The following is a 23,245-nucleotide window of genomic DNA, read 5'->3' as shown; positions in this document are numbered from 1 at the left end:
CATTAGTTTTCTACAAACCGACGTCACCATGTTAAATGTTTCGCGATACAACGTTCGAAATGGTTTGTAAATTACTGAATATACGCGTTTTATTTTAGGGTTTTTTTTAACATAAGAACGTTGCACAATTAACGCTCTACACGATGTGTGATTGTTGTAACGATTGTAAGAATGTGTGCTATTTTAAAATGCCACGTCATTGAAACAGCTGATGGGGGTCACTTTTCTTGCTCTACACCAAACATCATATACGCGTTGCGATTGTGTGAGTGGTCGTTTGTGGTAGAGGAGACTGTTGTGTATAGATAATACGCTTGCACATAAACGCTAAACCCGTTTTCAAATGGTTCTGAATTCTGTTTGCATAGCAAAGGCACGGTTTTATCTTTTCATTAGAGGTTGGGCTACGTAGAAAATGAGTGAAAGTAGCAACAAGTTAAAAAAGCTCATGCTTGCCGAAACAAAACAGCAGATAACAAGCTGCATTTATGATAATGAAAACCCCTTCTGTCTTTTATTTTGCTGTGTTGTCGCTACATAAAGAAATTCTACAAATAAAGCGTAGGAAGAATTGTCCTCATAGAACAGAAACGAAAATCTGGAACGATATTAGAAGCAGTTTCCAGAGAAGTATAAACAACCCCTAAACATATCTGGAAAGGGTAAAAATCATCTGATGCATAGACGGTATAAAAACAATTCAAAACAACACAAAGAATTGGCCCTAGAAGTATTTGTATGCGGGCGCTAGAGAGAGAGAGAGAGAGGGTGTGTGAGAGAGAGCGAATCGATTGTGTCAGGGGTGAAACATAGCGAGAATAAAGCAAATCTGGCAACAGTGCATTAAACGTGTCTCGCCTTCAAAGGAAAAACGTGGAATTTTAACTTATTGATTAAAATGTATACAAAAGCATGCGTTGATCTGATAGGGGATGGATTTCAACGCAACGCAACTGTAATTTATCGTAGTAGGTAGGGTATATTATTTACTGCTTTAGAAATTCGAAGGTGCTTCAAAATTGCATCAATTGATTAAAATTAAATGTAATCTACTTTCTCCAAAATTACAACCATACTTAGAAGTTTAAGGTTCATAAGACTCAAGAGAGATTTATTTGAAATTATGTGAATCATTTACGATTTCCCCGTAGCTAGGGAAATTTAAATTGGCGACACAATAACTAATCGTGGACAAATACAATGAATGAAGAAACTGACGGAGTAGAAAAGAGATAGGACAGATAAAAGAATACCGATCGGAATCGCCCGGAGCTGATTCGAATATCCGTGTTTTTAGAGAGTAATTTACGGGGAGTTGGAAATGTCCATGTTGTCAGATTTCTCCGTCGTTGGACTGGCGGTTTTCTCGCGCGGTGTCGTTGCAGCGGTAGCTGCTGCTGTGTTCGTGCCACCCGAAGAGGACGATGACGAACTGGAACCACCGGAACCGGCAGTCTGAGCTGGCGGTGATGCCGATTGCTTGCCAGTGCTGACCGCATCATCCTCTACCCCGACACCACCCGCATCCATTCGTTCCTCTGCATCGTAATCGCGACTAACCGCTTCTTCGAGGATTTTTTTCAACCTCTTGTCCGAGGGGGTGCGGCTGCGACGTTTCGATGATGATTTTGTGACGGTTTCCTTCGTGCGGGTGGCGCGGTTTCGCGATGTGGAGCGCTTACGGCTCTGGGATCGTGAACGTGACCGGCGACGTCGTTCCTCCTTGTTACGATGGGATTTCTTCCTATCACGGCTACGTTCGCGTCGTTCGCGCGAACGAGACCGTTTCTTTGATCGCGATCTTGACCGGCGGATGCGCGAAGATCGTTCGCGGGATCGCGTGCGGCTGCGACGACGCGAACGGGAGCGTTTGCGACGGTCTCGCGAGCGCGAACGCTTGGACCGTGACCGCGATCGCTTGCTGCGCGATGGTGACCGTTTAGATTTCGAGCGAGATCGCTTGCTTCTCGATGGCGAACGGCGCGACCGCGAGCGCTTCGAGCGGCTGCGGGAACGTTTGCGCGACCGTGACCGTTTGCTACGTGACTTGGAGCGCTTGCGGGAGCGTGATCTTGAACGGCGTTCTTTAGAGCGCGAGCGAGACCGCGACCTGCGGCGACTACTGCTCTTGTCCTTCGGGTATATGGTCACCACGGGTTCCATGTTCGATATCTGATGGTGGGCTTCCTTCACGATCGTCATGGCTTCTTCGATTTCCTTCTGTGCAGCTTCATTGCTCTTCGCTTCCGGCTTCACGATGGGTTGCGTCGAATGGTGTACATTCAACCGGTAACCACGAAATTCCGTTCCATGCATCTTGAGCGCGTTGATGATGTTACGCTGATCGCAAAATTCCAACAGAGCAAACTTGGTACGATCGTTCTCCGCGTACCGCGCGTACTTTATTTCTCCCGCCGGCTTGAAGTGATCCATCAGTTCCTCCAATCTCCAGTCGGAGCGGACGTCCAGCACCAGTATGGTGCGACGCGTTTCCTCGATCTTTTTCGCATCAAAGTTCACCGGTAGGGGTGGATACTCAGGCAAACCGTTCTCCTCCAGCTTGGGGTCGATCGTTTTTACCACCTGGTTTGGGATCATCCCGTCTATTCTGTTCACGACCTCCGGCGGTAGCTTCGACGGCACATTGAAGCTATGCAATCCCGGTACAAGCGTACCGTTCGCGGCCATCTCCAGTGCCTTGTATTCGTCGGGAATAACGCCACCCTGCACCGGGATAACGATTACGGCACGGTCGATGAACACGGTATTGGTCAAATGCTGTGCCACGGCAACGCAGCTACTCTCGAAGTACTTCACGTAGCAGATACGTGACACCACAGGGCACGAAACATCCCGAATGGTTGGATACAGACGTATCTCGTCAATCTTTCCTACCGTCCCTAGAAACGTTTGCATTTGATCCTTGGTGGCCTGTGGGGCAATATTGGTGATTTGCACCACCTTTGTACCCGAACCGCCGGCCATTATGGTCAAATGACACCGCGTCGCTAGGACGCGTTCTTTCGAACCGGCTTTCTGCAAAAGATAGTGAATTGGGAAGGAAAACTTTTACTTTTCTGCATGAAACAGATCGTTTGTCACACTTTACAACTACTGTGCTTCACTTACAATAAAGGTTTTCGGTAAAAAATATGTTTTTTCAGGATTACAGAAACTAGCCAAACGTGAAAAATTTCTGACACACTGTAGTGATGGACTCCTATGCTCTGAGCACAGTGAGTGAAACCTATCCGCTCCTGGAGCATAGAAAATTGAACTACGAAAACGTGAAAGAATAAAAAAGTAAATAATTTGGATGTTTTTATATGTTTTCTGTTACTCAATATTTTGAAATATATTAAATGAGTTCATCGCAATAAAGACAATGCTTTAAATGGCTGAATTAATAGAATTAACACATTTGAATAACTACAATTTCTGCGAAGTACTGGATGGTTTCTTTTTCATTTGGATACTGTTTTGGATAGCGGAAAGGAAAATTTAAAAGTTCTTCAACAATCAGATATATTAAAACACCTGTTTGTAGCGTTCATTGCACTTTGTTTGCAGTTATTCAAAATGTTGCTCATTTATGATTTCATATTTTCGAGCCCATCTGTCACAGTGCGCGGATTGAGTGCGTTCTGTTCCAAGCATTTTGGTAAACACAGTGAAAAAACATTTCCTCAAGAACTGCGAAGGCAGGTAATGTCCGTGATACGTCTCCATTAGCAATAATACATAACAAACTTTGTACAAAGTTTATCAAACGTGTGCCGAAGTAATACAGATAATCGATGCGGATAGAGATATACTGTTAAGATAGTCGCCGTTATGTGATTGGTTCTCCATAGCAAGACAAACTTTGCAGGTTTCCTGTTGATTCACCGCAATTGGGTGCTGATAAGAGTGGATGTGAATAGTGCGCTTTTATCACCTGTGCTTTTTTTTTATTATTTTCATGCAGCGAATTTCTCGTCTGCCCTTGCGTTCCGATTATTTACTGTTGAACGGTGGAGCTGTGATGCTTTTTTGTGTGAATTTTAGCAATCTGAGCAGGCCCGTTCGAAAAGACCGCAATCGTTCCTAGCACCGAAATAGCATCGAACCAGTTTCGATGCTTCTACGGCCAGTGCGCGTTATCAGTAGTACTTCGTTGAGCTTTGGCAATCGTTGCTTTCGCTTCAGAGTGGATTGAATTATAGTCATTAAACGAATGAATGCTGTGTAATGAGAAGCAGAGAGCTAGCGCAGCGAAAAGGGCAATGCGTTTTAGTGCCATTTGACAAAGAAGAAAGCAATAGTTGTGTGAGGTAGATAGAGCAACTGTAAAAACAAACCAGCAACTCCGACATTGCACCGGTTGCGGAAGTCAACAGTTGATTATCATTTATTAGTAGCATCGCAATGTGTTTTACATGTTAAATCTTTTTCCCTTCCCAAAACGCAGTCACATCGCGCTCTAGAGAATATCAACCATCGGAGGCACAGTACATTGTCATCGGCATCATCATCCCCATCGGTAAAACCATTGACATCACGAACAATCTTCATCAGCAGCTTTATCAATCTCGCCCGATACTGTACGGAGCATAATCGGACGTGCATCACGTGTTTATAGTGCGGAAACCCTGACAAACCAGAAGGCCGAAGTGAACATTTCTTATGGAATACGGCGAACCACACTTTGATGATTGACCCCCTCGTCAGTTGGCCAGACCACCCGCTAGTCTTTGTCAGTCGAAATCGCATTCACGCAGTATTCGGTGGTGTCCAACAGCATAGTTAGCCGTGGCTTGGCCGTGCACAAATTGAGCAGAGTATAAGTTTTGGTGAGTATTTTTAGTTTCGAGCCGTACGATTACAGTATGCGATGCACCGGCGACAATTTTCCGATCGAAGCATACGTTGCGTATTGTTGCTTTGAAGCTAATGGGGATGATGATGCTTATGAGGCGCATTGCAACTACTGCATACATTAGCGATCACACGCATGAAGGGTGGTGCGGGTTATATGGCATTGGTTATGAAGCGACGTAAACAGCGGTTGTTTGGGTTCCTCTGTTGCGGTATGTTTACGTTTTCGGTGCCATACATTGAACAGTGATTTTACAGTTAATTAAGCTAATAAGAGTTGCATGCAGCTCGCTGAAAATGTTACATCGATGCGACAAACGATTAGCATGTCCTTCTGTTTAGCTTCTTTATCATGGTTTGCTTTTTCGTACGAAAAGATTACTTTTATCTCCCTTTCATTAGACTTATCGGTTCATTTGTGCCGAATTTTGTGTTGTTCGTAGTGTTAGGGAAAAGACCACACAGAGACTGACGTACTTCGTAAACACAGTCTTGTGATCTAGATTTCATGTCGAAATATAAATGTCTGTAAAAGAACTGCAATAATTGAAATTTTATATTAGTCACTTATTAAAGTCTGTTTCGTCTGCATTCGTTTTAGGAACTGGTGAAAAAAGGAGAACCTACCACACATCTATCTACTCGGTTAAACAAAAAAGTAAAATGGGACAGTCGCTGTCGGAACCAGAAACCTCAAAACAATCGGCCTATTGTCAGAATGATTACTACAAGGTCGGTTCAAGCTGCATGCAGGGATGGCGAATGCACATGGAAGACTCGCACACGCACATACTCTCGCTACCCGACGACCCCGGGACATCCTTCTTTGCCGTGTACGATGGTCACGGAGGAGCGAAGGTGGCCGAATATGCGGGCAAACATCTCCACAAGTATATTACCCGCCGACCGGAGTATGGAAATGACGTAAAGCACGCCCTGCAGCAAGGGTTCCTTGATCTGGACGAAGCGATGCTGAACAACGAAGCTTTGCGGGAACAGATGTCCGGATCGACGGCTGTTGTAGTGCTCATCAAAGACAACCGGCTTTACTGTGCAAATGCGGGAGATTCCCGAGCGATTGCTTGTGTCGATGGACACTTGGACGTACTATCGTTCGACCATAAGCCGACCAACGAAAAGGAAAGAGAACGAATAAGCAGTGCCGGAGGTTATGTGGAGTACAATCGGGTGAACGGATATTTGGCGCTATCGCGTGCACTGGGAGATTTCGGTCTAAAGCGCAACACACAGATATTGCCCTCGGAGCAGATGGTAACAGCGTACCCGGATGTGGAGGAACGTGAGGTAGAGGACAGCTGGGACTTTCTCGTTATCGCCTGCGACGGTATATGGGATGTGCTGTCTAGCCAGGCCGTGCTGGAGTTCGTACAGGAAGAAATCGCTCAAGGTGTCTATCCGCAGCAGATTTGTGAAAATTTGATGATGCGCTGCCTGGCACCAGACTGCCAGATGGGGGGTATTGGCGGCGACAACATGACGGTAATCGTTGTGTGCTTTTTACATGGTCAACCGTACGAGGAGCTTATCAATCGATGCAAAGAGGCCATCGCAAAGCGGCAAGCACGTTCCAAAAAGCGGCGCAGCCATTCAAATCGATCGCATGAAAGTGAAGCTGAGGAACATACGGTTCGAAGCCACAGCTCGGTAACGCCAGCATCCGAAGGAACCGGCAAAGCAGGGAATGGACGTTTGGAAGACGATTCATCTGGAAGCGAGAGCGAACGTTCGGAAGAAGTGCAAGCACCTTTGCTGGCGGCAAAGTCCAACGGAGATGAGAATGTTCCAGCCAACAATGGAGAACCAGCAGTAGATAAACCATCCTGTTCTGAACAAACGACGCCAATGAAATCAGCCGAGGTTAAGCAGAAGCAGGAGCAACAGCCGGACAGTAATAATGATAGTGCAGACGATACCAGTGAAGAGATTGATCTAAAGTAGAGTCATTTACAATGTAACGATTGTCCTTCCGCACCGATTGTCCTTCGTACGTTCAATTAACCTCTTTCGGTCCGGTGCTAGATGTGTAAATTATCTTTTTTTTCTCCCCTTTTTTACATGTTTCACAGCAGCGGCTGTTGATTCGATGGTTTTCCCTGGTATACAGTGCGTAGCATTGTTATTGTCGTAATCTTTCTTTCCTTGTTTTGGGACAGCTGGGCGGAAGCAGTTGGCTAATCGAAGGCTTACCTTTGTGACATAGCTTTAATGACACGAACCGAAAAATATATATATAATTTTGTTTTTAATATATGCTATTGAACCTTCATGGGCGACCCGGTGATGTATGTGATATCGACACCGGTCTTACACTATAGGACCTGGTATCCATCCCATCCGGACTGAAATCCATTGCTTTTTTCCAATAATGCCATTTGGGCACTTGCTGAACGATTTTCTCTTTCCAGTTGGTAGTAACAATTTTACAAAATTTATGTTTTCTGTTCCTTTTTTAACCCGGTTGGGCCACGCACTGTATTAAATGATTTTGTTCGTTTGGATTTGGTTAATTTTTTGTTAGTCTTTTGGTGGATAGGCAAATTGGTAGCGAAAGTAAGTGCAATGAAAAAGTTATGTTCAATACGCTTATAGAAAGCAAATAATGTAAAAGAAAACATAAAACAGATATCAAGCAAAAAAAAAAAGAAAAAGAAAAAAATAACAGAACGCATCCGTACTTGCAAGAGGCAACGATGTAATTTTTGATATCGCCATTTTGCAAGAAAGGACCTTCAATACTACCAAAGTTGGGTGCGTGAATAGTAGAGAAGATGTGGAGAGGATATGTAGCTTATAAAGATATATATATATAGATGGTGTCCCATATCCCTAACTCTGATACGCTTTTTTAGTAAAACATACAACCGATTGTGGGCAACGCAAAATCATCCCGGAACTCATTAATCTTGCCTTTCCCTCACATTACAAAGTACGGTGGCGTATATATATATACACATAAGCCAGGTTTAACAAAGGATATAAGGTCATGGCTCTTGCATCGCTCAAGGGTGCTGTTCCACTATGCTGATACATAATTAATTCTCAAAACATGAAATGGCTGTCTTGTTCCTGTAAATACGCTGAATGTTTTGTATAAAAGAAACTTTTTTAATGCAACTATTTAGCGTCTAATGACAACACAGCTCTAACGGTAGTAGTATATATATTAGCATCGCAGTCCTGCCTTTCCATGGACTGGTGGGTGAATCTAGGTTAGAAACTCTCGTATCAGTGCTTCCACGCGGATCAGCAACAGTAAAACAAAACAAAAAAAAAAGACGTAACGCAACCCGTACCATACACACAGCCATCAAGGAAAAAACGGTATGTGGCAGAAGAAACAATCATTTGATTATGATTCTATGAATTGTTTTGTTGGCCTAAGAAGAAGTAGTTTATCTCAAAACCAAAGAAGACAACCGAAACCCGTGAAAGGAGGATCTTCGCAAAAGAAAGCACCCTAAAGCAGGAGCAGGAAACATATTTAGGAATACTCTTTCTTAGTTAACAAAAATAACAAGTAAAAAAACCGCGTGTTAGTACTGTAAAAAGGAAATAGAGGGGGAAAGCAACACTAAAGATCGAAGGATAATGCATAGAACTGACCCCACAACTATACTGCAGTCTATGTGAACTACTGTAAACTATCCAAACATTGGACAGATTGAATATATTTATTTATATTTTCTATTGCGAAAACGAAAGCTGTTAGAAAAGACGGTAGTCAAGCGAAACTACTACTACTACTACTACTACTACTCGGTCCGCGTCGGTCCGAAACTATGGGAGTTAGTTATAGTTGAACATTTCATTTTCAGTTTAGTTGCAGTTTGACAGAAAGTATCTTAAAATAAATTTTCCTACGCTAAAACTATTGCCGCGTTGCTCTGTTTATTCTAATTCTACCTCTAGGAATAACCCTATGTTAGGCCCTTTTTTTTGATATTCTACTACTGCTACTAGTACTACGCAAGTAGTAACGTACCTTCCCTTAATCAAATGATAATGAATTTAAATTAATGTTTCATCCACTTTATCCGTGTACTGTTCAATGAGTACCTTCTGTTCGTTGTTTGGCTTGTTGTACGATCGTACGCCCTTCTGCTATTCCATCCAGTATACGTGAACTACAAAACTGTGCACAAACTCTAGACGCCGTCTTCGGAATGATTTGGCCACCAGATTTAGCTTATACAGCGTACCACGTTGCAACTTTCGATTAGCGTACAAACGTACCGCTCCCGATGTTTTGCGCATGGTTTCCATCGAGAAAATGTGCCCATACCGCCGATCACGGAAAAAGAATTTAGTTTCAAAATCGATCGCATGCTGTGCCGCTGGTATGGATACAACAGCAAGCGATTGTCTTGGCAGGAAGCGATCTAGCGTGATGATGGTGTGTGAAAAGGTTTGCCCAAGGGAGGCACCATCCGCACAAAGATGCCGCCCATGGGTGCAGTTCAGCACACACATTTCCTCCTGACCGTCTAGCTCATACTCTGGTGGACAGTCGGCCGGTACACATATGTACCCACCCCGGGTATTAATGCAGGAAAAACTGTCACCACATTCATCCGCTTGAAGGGCACACTCGTCAATGTCTTGACAGTGGCCATCTTCCCACTGGTAACCTTCCAGACAGCGTGGCACCATGCGTACCGGTTCGTTACGCTTCCGCTTGATCGTACACGTTTTGCCATCCTTCGCCAGAAGGTACCGATCGGGACAGAAACACTCATAGCTACCGGGAACGTTTGTACAGTAGTGTGAACATTCGTCCGTTTTATCTCGGCATTCGTTGATATCTACGCACTGCATTTCCTGTACGATGGAACCATCGTACTGGTCGGTTTCGTAAACCAACGGGCGATAACCTTGGATGCAGTCACACTCGAAACTGCCCACCGTATTAATACAGAGCTGTCCAACCTGCCTACACATCCCGTTGGCACATTCGTCCACATCGCTGCAACCACCGAGCGATGCATTGTAGACGAACCCTTCCAAGCAGCTTATAGTTGGCTGTAAGGCGATAGATGGGTTGCCAAAGTTTAAGCTAAAATCGGTCGTATCATTCGAAAGACGCACCGAGTTCATCATCTTCACCGTAATGCTTAGCGTGCCGGGATTGGGATCGGACTCCGGAATGTCCACGTACTCCACTGGAGGCGCTTCGGCGAACTGATAGTTGTGAAAAACTTTCACATTTTGATCACGTTCCGAATCCCGATCCTCGTACTCAGAACTGTCGAAATCATTCGACGTTAAGGGACCCGGATTGGCTGCATACTGTGTTTCGTAGGTCAGTAAAGGTGTGAAATTTTTCTTCGTATTACCCGTCCTCAAGAGTGCATCATTGCGGCATTGTCTTATGCTGCATTGGCTGTGCTCTATGTTTTCTCCTGCGCAAGGCTTTCCGCCAGCTTTCGGGGCCGGGTTGTTACAGAACCGTTTGCGGCTTTTAATGCCTTTGCCGCACGATTTGCTACACTGTGACCATCGAGACCATTCGGACCAGCCACCGTCTACGTGACATTCTTGCAGCTTGCACGCTTTCACTTCGCTCTCTGCGCCCTCGCACGGAAGACCTCCATGACGTGGTACGGGATTGGAACAGCTCCTCAATCGCAAACTGCGTCCAAATCCACAGGACTCACTACATCCCGTCCAGTTAGACCAGGCCGTCCAGCCCCCATCGATCGGACAGTACTTGACGTGGCATGGTTCCTCTTCGTACTCTTCGCCAATGCACAGTTTACCGCCGAGCGATGGTACCGGTGAATCACAGGCACGGCTTCGATGACGAATCGATCGGACTCCGCTGTACTCGGACACACACTCAAGTGTACAGTTGCTCCAGTTGCTCCATTTACCCCAACCACCGTTCACGGGACATGGCAGTAGTTCACAGGGTTTGATCTCCACGTTCTCGCCGACACAGTTGAACTGATCACCATGAGCGGGAGATCCGTTGATCAGTAGACAGATGCGGGATCGGAAATGTGTACCACTGCCACAGGTGGCGCTACATGCTGACCAAGCACCCCAAGGTGACCAACTAACTGGAACTGTGAGAAACGATAGAATTTATTACATAAACCAGCAATATCCAGCAATGGAAAAGAACCCTCCCCAAACGAAATTACTTACCATCAATCGTGACGTGGAACTCTCTACTAATCTGACCGAGTGCATTACTAGCCACACACTGGAAGGTACCCGCATCCGTCAGCTTGGCCGCCAGCAGGCGTAACGTTTGTCCATTAGCACCGAAGAAAAAGCCTTCATCATGTTTGCTCAGCTGCAATCCATCTTTAATCCAGATGACGGAAGCTTCCGGCGAGCCGTTAGTTTCGCAGGTCAAATCCAGACTGTGGTGAAGCGACACCCGCTGTTCGTACTCATATTCCACGCCGGATTTCCATCTCGGTGCAGCTTGCACAACCAGATGGAAGAGTTTCTGTGCCGATCCGGCCGTATTGTTGACGAAGCACGAGTACGTGACGGTATCGCTGATGTTGTACAGCTCGATAATCGGTTCCTGCGTGGGAAGTAGCACGTTTGCACGCTCATCCAAATAGTCAACCTTCATCCAGTGTACCACCGGTACGGGATGGCCCAGGCTGGAACAGTCCAGTGTCACTGTTTCACCCGCCAGCACGGAAATATCTTCCTGATCCGGTTGATCCGCAGACAGATAGTGTTCCCCGTACAGCACACTGTTTATGATCGATGGTGGCACCAGCACATCTAGCTCAAACTGGAGCTCCGTCTTACCGACAGGATTTTCCCCATAGCACACGTAAGATCCGGCATCGCGTAACTGTACCGAGGGTAAGAACAAAGTGCTGACGGTGCTCTTCAGCCGTACACCATTTCGATACCATCCGATTGTAGGCTTCGGTGTGCCTTCGATCGGACAAAACAGAAACAACGGTAATCCTTCCAGCAGCCGAATACTTTGCTCGACCGTTTTGAGCTTTTCCATCTGCACGTACGGCGCTACCATGACGTCCAACCGTGCAAGACGCTCATCAAATCCAATTGCATTTTGTGCCATGCACAAATATTTGCCCTTATCCAACAGTGTAGCCTTCGGTTGGCGCAACGAGAATCGAATTTCGAATGGTGCAGAACGCACGGCATAGAAGCTGTACAGTTGGAGACTTTTGTAGAAATTGTTCTTAACGCGATACTGACGATCGATTTCCATGGCGGACGCTTCGAGATCGGCAGTAGAGGCCAACACCTCACCCCGATGGATGATGCTTAGCACGGGAATAGGATTGCCCGTTGCCTCACAGTCCAGCTCGATGTTGTTTCCCGCCAGGAGCGTTTGATTGGAAGAAAATATTGTTATTTCCGCCGGTTCTTATTGGGAGCAATCGAATAGAAGAAAATAGTTAGACATTATGAAGAAGAATGTTTAAGACAGTCGGTACTTACGGTAGACTAACACTTTAAAGGATTTTTTGTTGTGTCCGAAAATATTCTCTGCCTCGCAATGATACATTCCGGTGTCTTGTGGTTGTATATTAACAAACTCCAGCATCGTATTGAACTCTTCAAGGGCAATGCTAGAAGAAATGGGATGGTTAGATAAATATCATCTGGCCCAATTAATGTGTACGTACTCTTCTTTAAGCCACTGATAGGAAGCGGGTGGATTCGACTGCATCTCACAGTCCAGCTGAACATCATCACCTACGAACACTTCGATCGACTGTACCGGGTCGTCATAAAACTGGGGCGATGTCATTACGTCGAGCCGATAGACCTGTGTCGATTTGCCCAGCTCATTCTCTGCCACACACGTGTACAAATCGCTATGATGGAACGCCACATTCGGAATGGTAAGATTGAACGTTTGAGATACGACCCTCCCGCTGTCGACACCACGATTCCAGTAGATGTTAGGCTCGGGAGATCCACTTGCTTGGCAGAGCAGCTGTAACGTTTCACCGGATAGGAGATTCACTTCCACCGCACTGTCAACCGGCCTATCCGTCATCCAGCCACTGTTCCAATCCTCGACAACATTCCCATACTCATCGCTCAACTCTTCCGGATGTGTACGATGGATCGTTGGTGGCGTTAAGACACCAACCACGAACGATTGCTGATCGGTTCCGGCACGATTCTTCACCACACACGTGTACGTTCCTTGATGGCGCGATCGTATACGATCAATGATGAGCAAATTTTCCTTCAACTTCACATCGGTAAGATCGAAGTACTCCTCCAGATTGCGTTCGTTCAGTTGCCACAGAAGGCTGTTAAAGTTTTCGAAGGGACACACAAGTACCAATGGATCATCGGCGCGTACTTTTAATGGTGTAAGGCTGTCGGTATGGTTCATTCCGGTTACTCGTTGCGGTGGCCGTAACACGTTGACGAACATGTGTTGTCGATCTGTTCCTTCGGAACTTTCCAACAGGCAAGTGTACGTGCCGATAGATGCATTACCGTACGCAATATAAAGAAATTGTTCTTCGAGGATTACCGTTCCGTTGAATAGCCAAAATGATTTAGGTGATGGATTTCCTGTTCCAGAGCATTCAAAACGAACCGTATCATTTGGAAGCAGGGTGACATGTGGTTCTAGGGAGGATGTTATTTTCGGTGCATCTGTAGAGAGAGAAAAAATATAGAACGATCGGTTTTTAGTCATCCAAGATACCAATGATATATCCAGGAGCAAGGAAGAAGAATCTTCCAAGATTACTATCTCAATCAAAGCAATCGTTACATCTTGTTACAATCATTGCCGCAGCTTGAGTGTGGTGGTTGAAAACCCTAGTAAAAAAAATTACGCCATGAAGCTACCGACATTCTACCAGCAGGATCTTTGGTTCCGCGAACGCATCAAAGCGGAGCGTGTTTCAAGAGAACGATTCGAAGAGACCATGAAACACTATACACAACGTTGTTGCTGCCAGCAAAAACCAATATGGCGGGCGCCCGATGGATGGCCCGAACGTCCAATACGATCAAGTGGTGAGATTGGCCGGTTTGTTGGTGTACCACTGGAACAGATACTGTTATCGGTACCCAGAACACCGTACTTTAGTTCCATGCCCACTAGATAACGAGCGTGCAAGGAGAGCAAAGAGATCCAAAATGCAAAAGTTCCCACGTACTTACCACGCACAGTGACGTAGTGAATTTTTTGCAACGTGCCATGCTCATTCTCCAGCACGCAACTGTAGACACCGTTTTGTGAAAATGAAATGTTGGAAATATGAAGTCCTTCGTTCGAAATCCGCATGTTTGATGCTAGCACGAGTGCCGTGTCATTAAATTTCCAGTGGACTGTTGGCTATGGAGAATAAAATGAAAATATATTAATTTCGTATCTTCAATGTTATCGCTTTCGGAGAGCTTACTTCCGGAATTCCCCATCCATTGCATTCCAGCAGGACGGTTTGATTGGCACCGAGCTGTACCGATAGATCGAGAGGACCCTTCACTTCCGGTGGTCCGTACGTCATGAGCGTTAAACTTTGCTCAGCTGTACCAAATTCGTTCGTTCCAATACATCGATAAAGTCCAGCAGTTTCGTAAGACACATGTAGTATCTGATCACTCAAAGAAGGATCCTCAAACACCGCTTTCGGTTGCCACTGGATGGTGGGTTGTGGGTTTCCCTCGATCGTACATTGCACCTGGATTGTGTTGCCGACCTTGGCTTCTGTCTGCCTGGCTGCTGGCAATGCTTTAGGTGCTTCACCTACCAAAAGATCCACTGTAGAGGACACGTACCCTAGAGGATTACTGGCTACGCATTCGTAGCTACCCTGCATCGCTGTTCCAAAGGGTTCCCGGAAGATAATGGTTTTGTTATCATTTTCAAATCGCAAAAGATCGCCATCGGCAGCTGTGATTAGTTTTCCGTTCAGTAACCATTGTACAGTGGGTTCCGGAAGTCCTACTACCTCACAACTCAGTCCGTGAGCTTGTCCCGCCTTTTTGAACAGCTTTGAGCCGGGTATCACTGTATCACCATCAACCAGCATTGTGTCCACTTCCGGTGGTACCATCATGCGAAGCTGAAGGATCATAGCATCGGCACCATGTTTGTTGGAAAAGATGCACGTGTAGCTAGCCACGTTTTGTGGACGAAAGTCCTCAATTGTAAGCCGATACCGTACAGCATTACGGGATTGATCGTTATCAAGCACCACCCTAATGTTGTCGATCGTTTCTTCCGGACTGCTTTCGAAAGTTCCCTGCTGGCTGGTCCAGATGTATTCATTGAGCGGTTGGCAAAGTTCGCAGGCACAGTCGAGCGTGATCGAGGAACCGGGAGCTACGTATATGGTCGTTTCGGCGGGTTTCTTGATGACAGGGGCAACTAACAGATAATGAAATTACATTACATGTCCATGCTAAATTGATGTCGGTTAAAGCCCATACTTACCATTCGCAGCTCCTTCCACGACGAAGGTTTGTTTGCCAAATCCGTACGCATTTTTCCCTTCGCACACGTACAATCCTGATTTCTCTGGGGTCAGCACGAAGCTAATGGAACTGTCGGTCGAATCGTACACCTCTGGCTCATCGGCTTGATCTAGCGTTTGAAAGTACCAATGGTATTCCGGCAGAGGCATGGCATCGATCATACAGTTCAGTGTAACTTCTGTACCATACTCTTTAACCAGTCCCATACTAGGAAAGAGTAGCTTGGGAGCATATTCGACCACCACCGTGCTCTGCTCGCTCGATACACGCTGACCATTGATATCCGCATAACAGCTGTAATTACCGGCGTGAGTTTTATCGATACTAATAAGCTCCAGGTACGGTTTCCCACTAGCCATTGTTAGAGGCTCCCAATTGTGTGTCCAATGAATTTCTGCCGTACCATCAGCGGGCTCCAGAATACATCTAAGCGCAATAAAGGGTTCCCGTTCAATGGCGACTGTATGCTTGGGCAGTAGACGCATCGTGGGCATTTGTAGTGCGGTAACTAAAAGACAGGAATTGTAAGTTGCAATTGTTTGAACTTAGAAACTTTGAGAGATAGTCTGTACTTACCTCGTACGAAAATCGATTTATTATCTTCGCCGATATCGTTTTTAGCAAAGCAAGTATAATTTCCACTATCCATAGTGGACACGTTAGCCAGGCGTAGCGATAGTATATTCGATTGTCTAAAATAATAATGTACATCAATTATTTCAAACCCTCCTTTTCTGCTTCTAGTCCAATTCTAATTATTTACTTACTCGAACGTTTTCTCAACCAACTCTTTGTTGCCCCTGGTCCAGGTGGTTAACACCGCGAAAGGGGACTGAATGCGACAATCCAGCATGAACGTATCAGCTTCGATCAGATCCAACATTTGGTCATAGCCAACGGTTACTTCGGGAGGTGTTTCCTCGATCGCTTGCATAGCCGTCGAAAGCAATCGTTGAATCATTTCGCCGTTGGCATTCTTTCCATTGATGTTGAGTTTGAACTGCTGGCGAGGTGCATCGAATGCATCGGTACGGTAAAGTGCAACGGTGCCAGGCACCAGCTTGAGTGGCAATGTAAAATCAAAGTTAGCACCACCTGGCGTACCGACATTGTGGGACGCAATCGTAACGGAATCAAGTGTCTTGATAAGCTGCGGGTCTGTGGGCTCAGCTGCTAGATAGTTCGCCTTGTTAAGAACTGGCTGATGTGAGAGACTAACTGAATCTTGTGGTTCGAGCAGCGAAAATCCAAACCTGAACTGTACCTCACTCAAGCCAGAAAGTCGCACAGAGTGTGAAGAATTCGACGTCGCCTTAATGTTCCACTTGCCAGGACTCGGATCGGCCACATTTACCACGCGTATGTTTTCCAGATTTAGTACGTCGCGTGTTCTGTTGTACGGTTCGTGCTGTGGATCGAGTATCTCGATCATTGGTTTAACACCGGCAACACTTACACTGAACTCTCTTAGCGTACTGTCCACGTTGAGGTCGATATCGTGCTGCTTCGGAAGGGCGGAATCGATCGCTTTCAGTGGCACGTGATCGATATCCATTGTGCTGCGTATCGCTAGCAGCACTTCCTCGATTTGATCCTTCCGTAAATCAAATACCTGCCCATTACTAGCGGCGGCAATGTTGTTCATCACCTGGTAGCCTGGGGTAGATTTCCCATCGCAAAAACCGGTCAGCAGGAATGTGATTGGAGTTTGTTTCTTCTGGACCAGCTGCATCACGCGCTGATCGAGCCGAAAATCTTTGGCCGTGGCATCGGTAAATACGTACACGAACGAGTTTGGCATTGCCGCTTCGATGGCACTGGATATTGCTTCCAGTGCTGCCTCGGGACAATCGCCTCCACCGATGATTTGCAGGTTGTCGAGAGCGAACAGCAGTTCATCCTTGTTACGTGTTACCAGTCGAGGCCCAACGTGCGGATCTCGGAATGGAACGAATATGTAGTTGAAGATTGGATTACTATCACGCTGTGTGATTTCGGCTATTATTAATCTAGCGGCTTCTCGAAGCTGTTGCAGATCGTCCAGCATAGATCCAGTGGCATCGAACACTATCACCAAACTGCGCTGTCCATCCTTCGGTGGTAGCAATGAGTTGCGATGTTTGATAAGCGTTTGGTTTAGATCCGGCAGTAGGACATTCGATAAGCGTGGTAAACTACGTCCGTCAGCGAGAAGTGAGGCGGGTTCAGCACGATTCAGTTCTTCTTCTTCAGAAATTGCTGGAAGTGGTTGGTAATATTTCCTCTTGTCTAAAGGAAGCGTTAGAATGTTTCTAAGCTGCTCCTTGATCACTTGTGGATCGTTCGAGACCGTGTTGTTGTTAGAGGGCTTTGTAGCCACCAGTCCAAACAGGTCCAGAATCTCGCGTGACTCGGGACGCTTGCGCAGAATGTTCACAATTTCCTTATCAAACAGCAATGGGTCATCAGCCTGTGGAAGCAAATCCTCGCCACTTCCGTCCAGCACGTCATCGTTATTGACGAGGTCTGGATCGATCGCGGCAAGCGTTTCGACGTCATCGGAAGCTTCAGTCCAGCCGCTATCCGGGGTGCGGGGAGTGTCGGTCGGTGAGAAGCCGACCTTTGGCGGTGTGTTTCCATTGAGCGTGAGCAATTGATCATGCCCATCGGCCAGTTCCGCGCTATCAGCATCAATGAGCTCACTGTCAGCGTGGTCGTAGGTGATAGTACTGATTAATCCAGCATCATTCCCACCGTCGTAGTCCGGAGGAGGCTGATCACCACGAAGTGCCATTGGTTCGGCGATTCCATCAGCGGATTCTTCGGTGCCTTCACCGTGGACATTTGTTTTGGTTTCGTGTAGTTTTCGTTTCAGCAAACGATCCCACAGTTCATCGTTATCAAGCTCGTGCTGTGTTTTGCCAGCAGCAATTGCACAGCACCCCAAGATGATCGCAAGAATAAAGGCGTCTTTTTGCATAGTAATTTTCATTCTCCTAGAACACTTCCTGCCAAGGGATCAAGCTGTATGCTAATATTTTTCTATGAATTGCACTTGTTTTTATTGCACATTATTACACCGATTGATGGCGAACGCTTATTCGATCTAGATTTCGTATGAATAACCGCTTTGCACTGCACAAAGGACGATATTCTACACTCAGCACCGGAAAATGGTGATCGTTAACGACACTTGATTGATCTGATGTTGAATTGAATATTCACTCCGGGATGCACCGAGAATGTTACAAAACAATCACTATAATAAGATTAATGCTTGTTCAACCGAACAAGTACGTGCGCACTGGATCGAAGTAACCGAGGAAATGATGTTCTGATTTGAATGTTCATTCATTCGAACCATAGATCACTGATCACCAAGCGGTAATCAGTAATCTTTACAAACTAGAAATGGAGCGCCATTGCAAGTGTGTGTGAAATCAAAGGGAAGAAAAAACGGTTTGCATAATTGTTTGTTTGCGTTTTTCAATGACACAGCTTTTTCTTAAGCAATTCATGAGTAAAGTAAAAGTAAAATGAAATTACCGTCTGTTGGTAGCAATACCCATCAATAGATGGCGCTATACGCTGTAAGAAGTTCCTTCGAAGAGATATCTGATGATGGGTTCTAGAACACTTGCTTTAGAATACAAAATAATATTTTCATGTTATTTCTTCTTCTGGTAAGTTATGGTCATCAACGTTCAAGCGTACGCACTATATTGTTGGGAGTATCTAATTCTTATTTCTCTCTCCCTTGTTGGTTTTAACGACCCCTAAGATCACGCCGGCCATTTCTGGTTTACTAGACTAATTTTTACCGCGTAGCCGAATAGTCAGTCCTTGCTACGGGGGGACGGTACGGATGGGATTTGAACCCGGTCCTGCCGTGTGGACCGGCGCCGTTAATCGCAAACACCACCGGGCCGCCCCAATTCTTAATTAAGTTGTCTAATTCTTTTGCTTTTTTTTGTTGTGTTCATGCATAAGTTTTCCAAGATTATTTAAATTTCCCAGCGGTCAAATTCTTCGTTAAGCGGGCTTCTTAGGGGCTTCTTAAGGACATTAAGAAGCCACTAAGAAGCCGCTTAACGAAAAACATTTTTGCGCATGTGTTAGTGTGTAGTGCCGCGTAGGTATGGGTGCGTTATTGGCTATGCATAGTGGAAAGTTGTCATCAATTAAAAAGGACATAAAATGAAATGTTTTTTTTATTATTATAATTTTATTCACAAATTTCTCGCTTACACTTCACTTGCTGGAAAATGCGGGCAAATGTGTTGGTCTGTAAACAGAAAATAGTTGAAATTATCAGTTATTTCAATAAGTTTTCTGTAATATTTCGAAGTACTTACTTATGTGGTGTAAAATTTTGTCCTCTCTGCATGGTACTTTGTACACTTTGTTTGCGTGGTTTTCTGCGGCCCGTGCCAATAAATTATTTCGGATGTACCTGCAATTGTAAAAGCGTAATGTAAATAACATGTAATTCATATAATTCGTTGCATTAAACACCTTACCAGACTCTCAGCAGCCATGAAACAGGTTCAGCACCACCTTGTTCCGGAGGCACGCTGGTCAAGCATCTTCCCTATTTCCAAGTAGTTTTTCAACTTCACATCCCTAACTAAACTATCCAGTCACTTTAAAAAACGCGTGCTCTTTCGATTCGAAGCCATTTTTATCCTTTTATAACCATTTTATCTCCCTATTCTATGCAATAAACTAACCAAACCTTGCACTTCGAAAGCAACACAAAATATGACGGCCGAAGAATGACGGTGCTGTCAAAATGGTTTTCTACACACACAAAGATATTCCATGAGCTCGGTGTGTAAATACACAACGCGGAGCACGTCGAACTTCGGCAAAGTGTGAAAAGAGCGAGACAAGAACATGCTTGACGAACGAAAAAACAGAGATAGCTTGTGTTGACACGCAAAAGTATAGGCCAACGAGGGTTGGAAGGGGATGAAACGAGGTGAAACGCATGAAAGCTTGACCGCTGGGAACGAAGCGTTTTTTGCACGTGTCAAGAAATTTAAAAAAATGTTACTTGGGTATTCGTTCCGTCCAACATCGTACACGCACACACATGCGCCGATGTTTACGGCTGTCAGCATAACAAAATCAAAACAACGCAAATATTTCGGACCCGCCAGACGTGGAAATTGTGTTAATTGAAAGAAATCTCGCAGTAATTATGTTTGCAGATGTAAATGTGGATGTTTTTATTAGCAATTATACAATAATCGATCCGGAAATTTATCAACTATGGGTTGAAGGGAACACATGTAAGTAGAAAACTGTGATTGATGTGCTGTCCCGATTACTGATTCCATCTCGCGTGATTCGTTTCAGTCGTGGAAGCGGTAACAACGCTGAAGCAGAAAGGTGGCATATTTGCCGACGTTCCTCCAGAATTGATTGCGTCGGACGTACAGGACCACTATCGTACGTACGCAATGTTGGAAAAATTTCTACACTCTCCTCCAAAGTTGTCGGAACAGCCAACGTTTCAGATATGTCCACAGGACCGTTCGCTGCTAATCGAACATTATTACTCACTTGACGATACGGTTGCGCGGGAGCTGTTTGGCAAAAAGCTCAATGCCCGCAACCGTAAAGATCTGGACGAGGTGGCCGACAAGACTGGGGTGCGTTTAAAATCTTGCCGAAGACAGTTTGACAATGTGAAACGAATATTTAAAGCCGTCGAAGAAACGCAGGGCAATTTGGCGAGTAACATTCGCCAACAGTTCCTATTGCCGGAGGAACTGGCACAAAAATATGCGGCAGTTGTATTTATCGCCTGTCTGCGCTTTGAAACGACCAAGCGGAAGTTGCAATATCTTAATTTTAAGGATTTCTACGAATGTGCACAGGTTGGTTGGTGGACTACGTGCTAGGAAAAGGTATTGTTTTATACATTCGATTATGTTCTAGGCCTTGATGACTTTCTGGACGTACACTTATCAACATTCGGGCGCGGACTATTTGGATACCGAAATGGATAAGGAATTTCTCCTCGACCTGCGTGAGATCCGCTATTTGTTAGACAAGGAGAAGGAAATTAAGCAGTAAGTTAGCAACAAGGTACGTAAATGAGCATCAAATTCATATGTTGAAATCTATTACAGCTTGGTATCGATGCGTTTGAAACCAACCCTATTGGAGCGAGCGTACCAGGAGGTGGAGAATAATTTCCGCTCATACTATCGGGCTATCATCATGATTGCGTGCAATTTACATCGAACGCGAGAGCTAAGGCTTTTGTTTGTTGAGATGACGGAACGGTTAATAGAACCATGGAAGCAGAACGGTTGGACACGAGATCAAGTTCAAATGTTCATGCAGTGTATGACACAGTGTGTGCTGGATCTGGAAGTTCCGCGAGATAATCAGGACATCCGGTGTCTGTGGGACCGGTACATGCAAGTCATCAATGTGTGCTTGTTCCGAATGTACCATTCGTAATTCATACAATTTGCCTAAAATATTTACTTAGAGTCATGGGAAAATGCAATAGCGATAGATGTAGAATTAGATACATAGTAGACCAATAATGTTCTGTATTGCTTGAATAATTGTTACTTAAATGTTTTAACAATAAATAATTTCAAAATTATTGTTTTGTTTGTTTTACTTTGTGAATCCCTATCGAAAGGTCCTCATTTAATAATAACTGTTATGATTATGAAACAGTAATATATTTAAGTAGTATTTAGTAATATTTAAAACGGTTCATATCATAGTTCAGCTATTCTTTTTTATGTCAATATTCTCTTTCTCTTCTTGTCTAAACGACCTCTAGGGTCGGGCTGGCCATGTACATAAGTCTTGCTATACATATTTTTCCCACTTTGCCGGATAGTAAGTCCTTGCCATGGGAAACGTTTCGGATGAGGTTTGTCAATATAAAGCATTAAAATCTTTAGAATACCAAATAAAATACGAGAATAAAAAACATTTTTAGTCAAGTCAAAGCCATACGTACAATTGTTTCGCACATTTTTCTTTTACAAATTTCATTCCTATTTTAAAAAGTGCGTCATAGCTAAGGAACTTTCTAGGTATCAAACAAACAAACAAAGATGGCCGGGAACAAAAGAAACCGAAACGGACTAAAGTGTAGGAAGTTAATTTTCCTTTTGCTAATCTTACATCTTCCAATCAGCAGTTCATTCTGTTTCTGACTGGACCATTTAGACTTAGGGATCATTCAACTATTGCGTAACACAGAAAAAGTCGCGTTTGCTTTTTTATTCTTTTTTTATTAAAAACATTATTTGAGTGAAAGTTAATTCAACCGATCCGCATGAAAATTACTCAATTTATAAAATTTTGTTAAATTTCCCAAAAAAGCTAAGACTATAACCTAAAAAATTTTCAATTTTTTAGATTTTTTTAAAAATTTTTTATGATTTTTTATTCTTTTCTATTTAAAGCATTATTTGAGTGAAAAGCAACGTGTTTCAACCAATTCGCATTAAAATAAATCAATTTATAAAATTTTGCTAAATTTTCCAAAAAAAACTAAGGCTATAGCCTTAGGAAATTTTGAAAATTTTTGATTTTTTGATTTTTCTATTATTTTTTATTCTTTTTTTATTTAAAGCTTTTTTTATTAATCGATTCGCATTAAAATGAAACAATTTTTAAAATTTTGCTAAATTTCTCAAAAAAAAAAACTAAGGCTATAGCCTTAGGAAATTTTCAAATTTATAGAATGTTTTTATGGGGTAATGTCTACGAGATGAGATGTTTTTTTCAAGTTAACAGCCCTTCTTCTGTTTTAAAAGTAGTATTTTCATTCACAATAATTATTTACAATATAATCGAGCTATCCTGGACGCCATTACAGAAAACTTTCATGTCGTCAAGCCGCGCTTCGAATAGCGATTTTTCGCTGAAAATACACGTATAGTGA

The 23,245-nt window shown here is 44.2% G+C and overlaps 4 protein-coding genes and 1 long non-coding RNA gene across 5 annotated transcripts; 2 read left to right on the top strand and 3 right to left on the bottom strand.

The window, feature by feature from the left end:
* Window positions 1–1,273: 1,273 nt before the first annotated feature.
* On the bottom strand, window positions 1,274–3,210 carry LOC125765790 (probable splicing factor, arginine/serine-rich 7). The gene is made up of 2 exons (XM_049431262.1): window positions 3,130–3,210; window positions 1,274–3,036 (listed from the first exon to the last, which is right to left on the bottom strand). The coding sequence occupies exon 2, from the start codon at window positions 2,983–2,985 to the stop codon at window positions 1,306–1,308; it is 1,680 nt and encodes a 559-aa protein (XP_049287219.1). The 5' UTR covers window positions 2,986–3,036; window positions 3,130–3,210; the 3' UTR covers window positions 1,274–1,305.
* A 1,240-nt stretch (window positions 3,211–4,450) lies between these two features.
* Window positions 4,451–8,123, top strand: LOC125765808 (probable protein phosphatase 2C T23F11.1). The gene is made up of 2 exons (XM_049431285.1): window positions 4,451–4,832; window positions 5,459–8,123. Exon 2 carries the CDS (start codon window positions 5,521–5,523, stop codon window positions 6,814–6,816), a length of 1,296 nt encoding a protein of 431 aa, XP_049287242.1. The 5' UTR covers window positions 4,451–4,832; window positions 5,459–5,520; the 3' UTR covers window positions 6,817–8,123.
* A 387-nt stretch (window positions 8,124–8,510) lies between these two features.
* Window positions 8,511–18,665, bottom strand: LOC125765756 (hemicentin-1-like). The gene is made up of 9 exons (XM_049431198.1): window positions 16,104–18,665; window positions 15,913–16,028; window positions 15,296–15,844; window positions 14,262–15,229; window positions 14,020–14,194; window positions 12,510–13,503; window positions 12,322–12,452; window positions 11,026–12,246; window positions 8,511–10,943 (listed from the first exon to the last, which is right to left on the bottom strand). Exons 1-9 carry the CDS (start codon window positions 18,305–18,307, stop codon window positions 8,980–8,982), a joined length of 8,322 nt encoding a protein of 2,773 aa, XP_049287155.1. The 5' UTR covers window positions 18,308–18,665; the 3' UTR covers window positions 8,511–8,979.
* Window positions 18,666–19,425: 760 nt separating this feature from the next.
* On the bottom strand, window positions 19,426–20,324 carry LOC125765848 (uncharacterized). Its single transcript, XR_007418625.1, has 3 exons — window positions 19,836–20,324; window positions 19,671–19,768; window positions 19,426–19,600 (listed from the first exon to the last, which is right to left on the bottom strand). It is a non-coding gene; the product is annotated as an uncharacterized LOC125765848 (long non-coding RNA).
* A 78-nt stretch (window positions 20,325–20,402) lies between these two features.
* Window positions 20,403–21,943, top strand: LOC125765811 (acidic fibroblast growth factor intracellular-binding protein). Its single transcript, XM_049431290.1, has 4 exons — window positions 20,403–20,609; window positions 20,677–21,200; window positions 21,262–21,395; window positions 21,456–21,943. The coding sequence occupies exons 1-4, from the start codon at window positions 20,519–20,521 to the stop codon at window positions 21,790–21,792; spliced, it is 1,086 nt and encodes a 361-aa protein (XP_049287247.1). The 5' UTR covers window positions 20,403–20,518; the 3' UTR covers window positions 21,793–21,943.
* The last annotated feature ends 1,302 nt before the right edge of the window (window positions 21,944–23,245 follow it).

This window comes from Anopheles funestus, chromosome 2RL, assembly GCF_943734845.2.
Source record: "Anopheles funestus chromosome 2RL, idAnoFuneDA-416_04, whole genome shotgun sequence".
Lineage (NCBI taxonomy): Eukaryota > Metazoa > Arthropoda > Insecta > Diptera > Culicidae > Anopheles > Anopheles funestus.
The sequence above is the reverse complement of the archived record's forward strand: the minus strand, read 5'-3'. Positions and strand labels throughout refer to the sequence as shown.